The following is a 12,615-nucleotide window of genomic DNA, read 5'->3' as shown; positions in this document are numbered from 1 at the left end:
AAGGTCAGTTGGGGGTGCCTCTGGAGGGCACAGGTCTCTCCAGTCTCATGGAGCTCTTTCCATTTATTCAGCAAGTATATGCCAAGTGCTCTGTAGAGCACGTCAAAGTCACTCATCCATAAAGGCTTCCAAAGTTTACTGAATGCCTACCAAATGACTATTAAAGACTTACTCACCATAAATAAGCATAAGACATGATGTCTGACTAACATGAATGTTTACTCTGACAGTGATTTCCAAAATACACAAATAATTTACAAAATACATGAAGCATTCTGGGTAGCTGAGAAGAAATGTTCAAAAACAAGCATAAAAACTGCAAAGTAAGATATTAGCTCAGGAAGGATCTGAGTTCCATGGGCAGTACAGCTCAGTGGTTAATAGGATAGTCTTTGTAGCTATAAAGACATGGATTTGAATCCCTGCTCAACAACTTACCGGCAGCATAAGTGTAACTGCTTACCCTTTCTAAATTTCACCTTCCTTATCTAAAAAAATGAGAAGGACAGTATCTGTAATGCAGACAGAAGTGCATGTAAAGTGTGTAGAACAGTGCCAAATAAATTATTTCTTTGTAATCTTGCTATATAAAAAAAATTGATTAGAAAAACACTAACTTTCTTTAATAATCCAAACGATGATTATACACATAGAGTGTTAGTTGCTCAGTCGTCTCCGACTCTTTGAGATTCCATGGACTGTAGCCCGACAGGCTCCTCTGCCCATGGGATTTCCTAGGCAAGAATACTGGAGTGGGTTACCCCTCCTTTCTCCAGGGAATCTTCCTGACCCAGGGATTGAACCTGGGTCTCCTGCATTGCAGGCAGTTTCTTTACCAATTGAGCCACGAGGGAAGATGAAAAATTTAAACAGTTACCAAAGAAAAACAGGGACACATCTTTTAATCCTGAAACTGTTATCACTTCATAAGTGTGCAAAAAGTAAAAATTTTAAAAAATCTAGAGGCACTGTGAAAATATTTTTACCTGTTCTTCTGCCAACCAATCTTATATGAACACTTTAGCTGTAGCTCTTAAAGATCATTTGTTCAGTCTGGTTTGAATAGGGATACTCACAAATGCAGTTGTAAAGTATAAAAATGCTCTAACTCTAAACTCTTACATTTTCCCTGATCATGAGTTTTTGAAAAGAGTTCCTAAGATGTTGTTGTATGATAGGATGAAGATGAAAACTGTATTTTATAAATAATTAAAATTTCATTCGGATTCTTACCTGGTAAGTGAATACCCCATGATTAGATGTATTAATAAATAAAGTATTTTCTACATTTCCCACTACTCTTGCAAGAAAAACTACATCAAATGATGTATTTCCTCCTGGAAGAATTTTCTGAAAAAGAAAAGCAGTAAGTTAAATTAGTAAAAAAAAAAAAGTATCAGATCATAGTGTCTATATGTAGACAGCTCAAGTTCTCTAAAACATCTTACAATCATTTCCATAAACTAGCATTTTCCTCCCCAAAGTTTACGTTTTAAATTAGCCAAACTATTTTGCAATGGAAAAAAAGATGTCTTCATATCGGCTTTCACATATCTTTGTCAATCACAATTCTAAAACCCTGTACAACAGATGGTTCCTTTGGATTCTGTTCATTCAGTAATCATCAGGCTGGAATGAAGTGCCTAATTACAGGCTCTTTCAACATCAGACGATCAAGGAGGAGATGAGCTGAAGCCGAGCTTTTTATATAGATGTTCTACTCTACTACTAAGCAGCCACTTGTGCTATTCTAATAAGTAAACAAGCCCAGCCTCAACCCTTTGACCTCCGTCACCCATTCACACAAGGCACAAAAAGTGCCAGCAATGCACATTATAAAAGAAAGGAGAAGAGAGGAGACCCCTCCTCTGACCTTCAGCAAACTGAGAATGTCACTGTGGTTTGCAAATACAGCAAAAGAGACACAGATGTATAGAACAGACTTTTGGACTCTGTGGGAGAGGGAGAGGGTGGGATGATTTGGGAGAATGGCATTGAAACATGTATAACATCATATAAGAAATGAATCGCCAGTCTAGGTTCAATACAGGATGCAGGATGCTTGGGGCTGGTGCACTGGGATGACCCAGAGGGATGATATGGGGAGAGAGGTGGGAGGGGGGTTCAGGATTGGGAACTCATGTACACCCGTGGCGGATTCATGTCAATGTATGGCAAAACCAATACAGTATTGTAAAGCAAAAAAAAAAAAAAAAAAAAAAAATTATTACAGCAGACGATAGGGCTGCTTCACAAAGTCTCTGAGACTATGAATGCAGTTCTGCCTGCAATGAAGCCTGCATTTTAATATGCAAAGTCCTTAACTTCTCTCTTTCTGCCTCTGTGGCTAGAACTCTAAATGCTCCCAAATTATAGCTTAAAATCTATGGCACTGAGACTTCTGTCTTCTGCTCTGGATGTAGAAAGCTGGGAAGAGCATGTTTCCTGTATTATAAAATCAAAAATCATCTGAAAAATGGTAACCTTTCTTGTGTATCAACCAGCCCCCAATTTAAGGAAAGACAAACACCTTCAAGAAGAGATGGGAACATCAGTAAGGCAGATAATGGGAAGAAGATGAGGTTAGCATTCAAGACAGTAAAATGAATTCAGCTAAAATTTTTATGCATTGCTAAACATTGAGTGTGGGCTACACAACATGGTACATAGAAGCTTTGGAGTTTGTAGATGCAGATGGAGGCCACACTTGCCGAAAATCAGTAACAGGAAGATATATGGCAAACCCCTAAGCAGTTCGAAATGAAACAATACACTTCTAAATAACCCGCTGGTTAAAGTAGTAGTCACAAAGGAAATTTTAAAACATTCAAAGTCAACTGGAAATGAAAACACAGCATATCAAAATTTAGGAGCTGAGCTAAAGGAAATACTCGGGAGGAAAATTATAGCATTACACGCTTATCTTGAAAAGAAATGTCTCAAATCAATAGTCTATGTTTCCACCCTGAAATACTAGAAAAAGAATAAATTAAACCCAAAATAAGCAAAAGAAGACTAAAACAGACAAGAGCTGAAAATAATGGAACAGAAAATGGAAAAATCAGGAAAACTGAAAGCTGATGCTTCAAAAAGGTCTGCAAAACTGGTAAAACCCCAGATAGAATGACCAAGAGTAAAAAGGAAGATGAAGCTTTTACTTCACAATGTCATTTATATCCTAGGGGGAAAAGAAGCCTGGATACAAGAGTACAGGTTCTCTGACAGTTCCCACTATCCAATCAACTCTTTATTACTTAAAGACTTGAAAACTGGACACAACGGAGGAAGCAGGGGGGGATGAATTGAGACATATACACTACCGTACGTGAAACAGCCAGCCAGTGGGGATCTCCTGTATGACGCAGGGCGCTCCCACCTGCTGCTCTGAGACAACCCAGAGGGGTGGGATGGGGTGGAAGGTGGAGGGAGGCTTGAGAGAGAGGACACGTGCATTTCTACGGCTGATTTGGATGATATATGGCAGAAACCAACACAATATTGTAAACCAATTATCCTTCAACTAAAGAAAAAAAAAAGATGCCTCAAGAAACACACAGAGCAATTATTTCCTTTTTTTTTTTTTTCATTTTCTAAATAACAGGGAAAATCTACTTCCAAAAGACACTTAAGGATGTAACAGAACGGTGATGAAACAGAATAAACTCAGGCTCAGGAATGTAATCTTCCTGTAGAAATTCATCAGATTTGCTGCAATTTATCTTTTTGTTCCCTTTGCTGCAAACTTTAAAATACATTCAGTATGACTAAAGAAAAAAGAAAACAGTAGGAAAAGATAACGAAGGCAGCACAACATGTGCTAACTTCGGTTTTAAATTATTTGCAGTGAAGTTTTCCATCTTTGTACCACATCAGTCCCTGACCACCTGCTCCCTTGGTGATCTCACCTAGGTCCGGGCTTCCCATCTTTACCGGTGACTCCTACTTTTTTCTTCAGATTTCTTATTTTATTTTAATTGGAAAAACTCAAACCAGAATGTGAAAACAAACCAACAAATAAAAGCCTCTGAATAGTCCTCCCTCCAGTGAATGCTTCTTCTTTTCCTTTGAGAGTGGTGGCTGCCGCGGGGAGAGGGGGTCACTGTTAAGCTACTCTTTTTTAAAATTTATTTTTAAATTGAAATATAGTTGATTTACACTTATATGTTGCCTACACTTCTGTTTTAAGCCTAGTCCTTTCCCTCACACACGAAACTTAAATACCAGTTGCTTACTTGGCACCTCCACCTGGACATCTAGGAGACACGCCAAATCTAATCCGTCCAAAACTGAACTACTGGCTACACTCTGGAAACCTGCCCTGCTCTCAGCCTTTCCCATCTCAGTTGATGGCAACTCCGTCCTTCCAGCCGCTCAAGACAAAATCTCTGGAGTCACTCTTGACGCTTCTCTTCCTCTCAATTCCACCTCAGAAAATTCTGCTGCTGTCTTCAAAATACATCCCAAATCGCACAGCTTTCTTCATTTCTTCTCTCTGCTTAGAGCAATCTTGATATTAGTTTATAATAATAATAATCTAAAACTAATAATAACCCTGATATTCTGCAACAGCCAAGATAACTAGTGTCCTTTATTCTCCCCTTGCCCTTCTTGAGTCTATTTCTGATAAACAGTGATCCTTTATAAAACATAAAGCTATCGTTCATTCCTCTGCTCAAAACCTGTGATAGCTTCCTATGTCATTCAGGATCAGAGCGCAAATCCTTATTACACCTTGTAAGGCCCTTAGCAGTCTGCCCCCTACCACAACCCCTTTACTTCTCTCACCCTTGCTCACTCTGGTCTAGCCACACTGTCCTCTTTGCACACTAGTCATGCTTTCATATCAGAGACTTCACTGACTGAGTCCTGTGTATGAAATGTCTTCCATATATTCCACTTCCCTGTATACATCTCATTCAGTCTTCAACTGTCACCTTCTGAATGAAGCCTTCCCTGACTCTCCTATTTAAATCTGGTGGTGTAAGACATTCCTCCCTTTCGTTCCCTTTAAAACAACATATTAGATATCCATCCACAGCAGAAGTGCCTCTGTGGGACTTGTGGGATCCGGTGCCATACACCTGAAGACCTGGGAGCCATCCTGCCCACCTGCGTATCTGGACACAAACAGACTTCTGCACAGGCTGCGGAACCAATGAGCCCACCGCATCCTGTCTAGTTGCAGCTGGGAGAGAACCTGACCTGGGAAGGTAACACTGGACAAGAGATGACTTGCAGAGTCTACCTTTCCCAAGGACGTATTCCAGCACGCCACTGGAAGCAAAAAAAAAAAAAAAAAAGAATGTGGTTGCAGTGGAGATAGTAAGAGGCATTTTCCCAGGGTCAACTCCCCAACCCATGCTAAGGCAACACTGCATGAGACAGTGACCTCTCCTGGGTTCGGGGTAAGAGAGCAGCCTGGTGGATTAATTCCTAGAAACATACAACCTATCAAGACTGAATCAGGAAGAAATAGAAAATCTCAATAGAACAATAAGTAAGGAAATCAAATAAGTAATCAAAAACCTCCCCAAACAGAAAACTCCAGGACCAGATGGCTTCTCTGATGAATTTTATCAAATACTTGAAGAAGAATTGATGCCAATCTTTCTCAAACTCTTCAAAAATTAAGACAAGGGAACATTTCCAAACTCATTTTATGAGGCCAGCATTACCTTGATACCAAAGCCAGACAAAGACACTACAAGAAAACTATAAACAATATCCCTGATGAATACAGATGTAGAAATTCTCAAAAATTATTAGCCAAGTAAATCCAGCCACACAACAAAAAAGCACTTGACAAAAATATATCTCTTCATGATAAAAACCTTCAACTGAGTACAGAAGAAGCATACTCTGATATAATAAAGACCATATACAAACACCCAAAGCTAACATCACACTCAGTGATGAAAATTTGAGTTTTTCTTTAAGATCAGAAACAAGACAAGGGGGCCCACTCTTAGTCTTATTCAACACAGTACTGGAAGGCCTAAGTTAAAGCAATTAAGGCAAGACAACAAAAGGCATCAGAAGTGGAAAATAAGAGAAAAAGTTGTTATTTGCAGATGATACAATATTACATAGAGAACATCCTGAAGACTCAACAAAAAACTACTAAAACTAACCAACAAATTCTATAAAGATGTAGGAGATAAAATCAATACATAGAAACCACTGTACTGGTAAACCGGTGTATAGGCTACACACCAATAATGAAACATCTGACGAAGAAAAAAAAACTTTTCTATTCACAGTAGTATCAAAAATAATACTTAGTAATAAATTTATCCAAGGAGGTGAAAGATCTGTATGATGAAAACTGTAAGACCTTGATAAAAGAAACTGTAAGAGACATACAAATGGGGAGATAACCTTTGTGGCTCAGAAAAGTTAATATTTTAAAACTTTCCATACTAAGCAAACCCATCTACAGATTCAATGAAATCTTTATCAAAACCAATGACAGTTTAAACAGAAATAGATAAACAATCCTAAAATTTGCAGAGAAATAGAAAACAATAGTAAGAATATCAAAGTTGAAGGCATCATACTTCCTGCTTTCAAAGCACACCCTAAAGCTAAAGAAATTAAAACAGTATGCTTCCGAAAAAAGGTAGACATGTAGATCAATGGAACAAATAAAGAGTCCAGAAATAAGCCCTTGCATATACTGTTTATCTAATATTTGACATGGGAGCCAAGAATACTCGATAGGGAAACATTGTATCTTCAATAAATGATGTTAGGAAAACTGGATAACCATACATAGAAAAATGAAATTGGACCCCTATTTTACAGCACTCTCCAAAATAACTCAAAATGGATTAAAGATTTAAAATATATAACCTCATACCACTAAACTCCTAAAAGAAAACACAGGGATAAAACTCCTAGAAGAATATAGGGAAAAAACTCCTTATGATTACAATATGCTATCAAAAGCAGAGGAACAAAAGCAAAAAATCAGTAAGAGAATGCATTAAAAAGCTTCTACATAGCAAAAGAAATCATCAATGAAATGAAAAGGCAACCTATGGAATGGGGAAAAATATTTGTAAACTGGACTTCCCCAATGGTCCAGTGGTTAAGAATCCACTTGCCAATGCAGGGGACACAGGTTCAATCCCTGGTCCAGAAAGATTCCACATGCCGTGGGGCAAATTAACCCTTGTATCACAACTACTGAGCCCATGCTCTAGTCCCAACTACTGAGTCCATGCACCAAAATTACCAAAACCTGAACACTCTAGCTTTATTGACTATGCCAAAGCCTTTGACTGTGTGAATCACAATGAACTGTGTAAAATTCTGAAAGAGGTGGGAATACCAGACCACCTGACCTGCCTCTTGAGAAACCTATATGCAGGTCAGGAAGCAGCAGTCAGAACTGGACATGGAACAACAGACTGGTTCCAAATAGGAAAGGAGTACAACAAGGCTGTATATTGTCACCCTGCTTATTTAACTTATATGCAGAGGACATCATGAGAAATGCTGGGCTGGAAGAAGCACAAGCTGGAATTAAGATTGCCGGGACAAATATCAATAATCTCAGATATGCAGATGATACCACCCTTATGGCAGAAAGTAAAGAAGAGCCTCTTGATGAAAGTGAAAGAGGAGAGTGAAAAAGTTGGCTTAAAGCTCAACATTCAGAAAATTAAGATCATGGCATCCAGTCCCATCACTTTATAATAGATGTGAAACAGTGGAAACAGTGGCTGGTTTTATTTTTTTGGGCTCCAAAATCACTGCAGATGCTGACTGCAGCCAGGAAATTAAAAGACGCTTACTCCTTGGAAGGAAAGTTATGACCAACCTAGACAGCATATTCAAAAGCAGAGACATTACTTTGCCAACAAAGGTCCATCTAGTCAAGGCTATGGTTTTTCCAGTGGTCATGTACGGATGTGAGAGTTGGACTGTGAAGAAAGCTGAGCGCTGTAGAATTGATGCTTTTGAACTGTGGTGTTGGAGAAGACTGTTGAGAGTCCCTTGGACTGCAAGGAGATCCAACCAGCCCATCCTAAAGGAGATCAGTCCGGGGTGTTCATTGGAAGGACTGATGTGGAAGCTGAAACTCCAATACTTTGGCCACCAAAGCAAAGAACTGACTCATCTGAAAAGACCCTGATGCCGGGGAAGATTGAAGGCAGGAGGAGAAGGGGATGACAGAGGATGAGATGGTTGGATGGCATCACCGACTCAATGGACATGAGTTTGGGTAAACTCTGGGAGTGGGTGATGGACAGGAAGGCCTGGCGAGCTGCAGTCCATGGGGTCACCAAGAGTCGGACATGACTGAGCGACTGAACTGAACACTCAAGAGCCTGTGCTCTGCAACAAGAGAAGCCATCTCAGTGAGAGGCCTGTGCACCACAACTAGAGAGTAGCCCCTACTTGCTGCAACTAGAGAAAGCCCATGTGCAGGAACAAAGACCCAGCACAGCCAAAAATAAATAAACAAAAATATGTGCAAACCATATAATGGATAAGAGGTTAATAACCACAATATATAAAGAACTTACACAACTCAATAACAAAAAACCAATCTGATTTTAAAATGCACAGAGGAACTAAACTGCCATTTTTCCAAAGAAGACATCTAAATAGCCAACAGATACATGTAATGATGTTCAATATCACTGATTACCAGGGAAATGCAAATCAAAACCACAATGAGATATCAGCTCACAACTGTCATCAACAGAAAAGTCCTGGTGAGGATGTGGATATAAGGCAGTCCTTTCACACTGCTGGTAAGACTGTAATTGTTGTTTCAGCCACCATGGAAAACAGTATAGAGATCCTCAAAAAATGAAAACTGGAATCACTATATAATCTAATAATCCCACTTGCGTATAAAGCCAAAGGAAATGAAAACAGGATACTGAAGAGATACATGCACTTTCACGTTTCCTGCAGCGTTATTCACCATAGTTAAGGTATGGGAACAACTTAAGTGTCTGGCAACACACGAATGGATAAAGAAGTTGTGCTGTGTATGCATATCCAATGGAGTATTATTTGGCCATAACAAAATATCCTGCCATTTGTGATACGGAGGGCTGTGAGGACATTATGCTAAGTGAGATAGTAAAAAACAATCACTTCCATGTGGAATCTAAAAACACAGAACTTATGAAAGCAGAGCAGAATGGTGGTTACCAGACTCTGGGTGGTGGGGAAATTGGAGAGATGTTGTTTAAGGGGATGAATGCTGTTTGAGGGAAGATTTTGTACATTTTATAAAAAATGGCATCATATTCTATTCTACAATGTGCTTTTTTTACATATTAACATATTATTCCATATAAACAGATACAAATCTGATTCTTTTTATTATCTGTATAATAATATTTGCATATTACTGGCTCTACCATGTTTTGTTCAATTTCTAATAACATGCATGGATATCAGAATTTAACCTGAAACAGAATTAAAAATATCCAGGTCTTTATATATAATTAAAAATTATCATTAATAGCCAATAATGACCTTCAACCCATGAGAAGAGATTATTACACATACTAAAATAAACGAGTAAAAACTTCATTTTAGCCATGGGTTGAAGCAAAGTTATCCTAGTTAATCTTCAATTAACTCAAAAAGGTAATCAAACAAAAGGTTCTATACGACCAAGGAAAAATACTTTTTCTTTGCTTACTAATAAGGGACCCAAATCTCATCTTAATCAAAATTTGACTATTACAGAGTATTAAAAGTCTCTGAATTCTTTATAACAAGCCATACATTATGTATTTTATGGCCAATATGCAATCTAGCCATGGAGATGAATAGGTCTAAACTGCAGTTTTAATATTATGTACTTTTAATTGTAGACAATTATAGTTAATCAACATAATTATAACCACAAATAATTATTAGGAGTTATATATAGAAAAATAAATTGTCATGCAACCACATTCCTTTTATTACCCTTGTTCTTGACTTCCAGGTAATATGTATTATTTATAATGTGGTTAAAAAAAATGGTTATGTAACACTTGGCCTTTTAAATAATGACTACTCCTTTTTGTGCTTCCTACTGGTTAGTTAATGCATGTATGATACTGGTAAATAGTCAAAAACCTAAGTGACTTACAAAAATGTTTTATTCTCAAAGAAATATGATCTGACCAGGAATTCTAAGATGACAAGACAACTAGACTGAGGATAAATGTATAGAAAGGGCCTGCTCTCTTGGACACGAGAAACTCTTATTTTTCCCCAAAGGCTCCGATGACAGGCATAAAATTAAGTGGAAGAGAAATAAGGTTCCCTCTTCTCAAGAGTTAAGTCAACCTCTCCACTTCTTGAGCTTCTGAAGTCAATATCTTACTGTAGGGAATAAAGATGAAAATCAAGGAGAATAAGAAAATAACAACTTAAGACAGCACAGATTTTGGCTATCTGCTTCAAGCTAAATCTAGAGCACCTCCACGTAAATTCTGATAGGTGTGAATTATTTCATTGTTTAATCCCACCTCCTGACAGTGGAACACACAGACTGGCTTTTACCTTGTTCTTTGACTGCGTACACAGTGGGTTTATCTTTTAAAGAACCTTCAGAGAGACTATTCCATTTGCGTAAGATTCATGTGTTGAAGTAAGTCCCTAAGAGAGCCAGTCCAGAAATGTCAAATTGGTGACCTTTACTTGTTTTCTTTGGTCTACACTGTCTTTCAAAATTGACTTCATTTATCATTCGTAAATATTGGAAGATTATCACATACAAGCCCCTGTTTCTGACTCTTCTTGGAAAATCATGACTGCATGAGCTTACATTCCCATGTGGCCGCCCCTGGCTGGAGGGGAACAGAGGCTGGTCCTCTGGAGGGGCCGTGTGCTCCGCAAGCCACCTCGCAGTCCACTCGGTCTGCACTGTCTACACAGCCCCTGTAAGAAGCTATCTGTAACTCTGCTATCTATTTGGTCTGCTGTGTATTGTGACAGGAACATTAAAAACGTAAAAACCCTGGCCTTTAACAAGGATGAAGCTTGATGCTAAAAACAACAAAACACTGCTTGAATTAGCAAATTAAGTTAACAAGATAAAAATAAAATCTGTCGTGTAGTTGTAAACTACTTTTAAACTGTTTTCATGTCACTTTACTGGTCTGCCTTTTAACCCAACATGTCTCTCCACTCTGGCAATGCCTGCAAGCTGGATGATTCCATTTTTCCTAAGTCTCCATACACAGACTAACATACAGGAGCCACTGACACCATAGCTTCATGTGACACAAAGCTCTGGGGACGCCAACAGCATGCCTAGGCCTTCACCTTGGTTCCTGTCACTAACTGCACGACGACAGGCAAGGCCATCAGGGTTCAGCTCTTCATCGGCAGAACGAGGGTACCAGGCTAGGTGAACATACACACACATCTCCCCTAGCACTGGGATCCAACTGCTGAGACCATCAGTACATTTACAAAAATAAAGAACAACTCAGCACAATAAGCAAGTTAAAACTTTATCATCAAAATATGCTGACTTATCCATTCCTTGCTTACAAGATAGTTTTCAATTTTAAAAATGTCAAGATTATATGCCTTGTTTTTACACTAGAAGGTGCTACTTAACAATATGTGATGAAAACAGGATTTTAGAAAGAAGAAATGCAAAAATTGAAATAACTGATGAAAATTTATACACTAAAAATTAATTATTTAGTTATATCTCTTCAAAGGCATCAGGGAAAATCCTGGGAAGATGAAATTAGACTGTGTTAATTTACTTTCCTCTGATATTTGTTATTTGGGTAATTATTTTGGAAGTCTACATATTAAAGCTTAATGCAGTCTCTCAAATTCAAAATTTATTCAGATCGATTTTTTGTCAAAGTTTTTTTTATAGAAACAAGTTTGCACAGTATCTATAAAAATGATTATAAGTAAAATTTTAGAGGATACGTGTGTAGACAGAATCCTAAACAGGCCCCCAAATTTCCTGCCCTCACTTTGTGACTGTGAATATGAGGAGATATCACACCTGTGGTTTGCGTTATTTGATACAAAGGATTCTGCAGATACAATGAGATTATTAGTCAGCTCACTCTAAGTTAATAAAGTAAGGAGACTGCCAGGTGATCCTGACCCAATGACACAGTGAAAGCAGAGCTTTCTCCACTGGTGGTGGAAGAGGAAGCCAGAGATTTCCAAAGCATGAGCGAGACGTGACGCACAAGTGCTGGTCTGAAGCCGGAGACGAGGAGAGTGGGTGCCTCAGGGAGCCAGGAGAGGCCTCTGGTCAGCAGCCAGCAACGAGACCTTAGTCCTACAAGCACAAGGAGCCGGTTTCTGCCGACAATGTGAACGAATCCGGAAGTGGATTTCCCCTGAGTCTCAAGTCAAGGACTCAGGCCAGCTGACATCTTAATGAAAACCTTACGAAACCTGGAGCAAAGAACCAACTGAAAGGTGACTTACAGAACCACAAGCTAATGAGTGGGTGTTTCTGATGCTTTATCACTCAGAAAAAGAGAACCAACAAGTGCTGAGGATTTACCTATTATTAGGAAGGAAACGGAGAAGGCGATGGCACCCCACTCCAGTACTCTTGCCTGGAAAACCCCATGGATGGAGGAGCCTGGTGTGCTGCAGTCC

General features: G+C 38.8%; 1 protein-coding gene across 1 annotated transcript in view; it reads right to left on the bottom strand.

The window, feature by feature from the left end:
* Positions 1-12,615, bottom strand: part of TMEM131 (transmembrane protein 131) — a 177,621-nt gene that overhangs the window by 69,735 nt on the left and 95,271 nt on the right. Inside the window, exon 6 of the mRNA XM_015094508.3 lies at positions 1,234-1,350. Within this exon, the coding sequence (XP_014949994.2) occupies positions 1,234-1,350 (117 nt within the window). The remainder of the gene's footprint in view (positions 1-1,233; positions 1,351-12,615) is intronic.

The sequence above is a fragment of the Ovis aries genome, chromosome 3 (assembly GCF_016772045.2).
Source record: "Ovis aries strain OAR_USU_Benz2616 breed Rambouillet chromosome 3, ARS-UI_Ramb_v3.0, whole genome shotgun sequence".
Classification (NCBI taxonomy): domain Eukaryota; kingdom Metazoa; phylum Chordata; class Mammalia; order Artiodactyla; family Bovidae; genus Ovis; species Ovis aries.
This window is presented reverse-complemented; position numbering and strand designations above follow the sequence as displayed.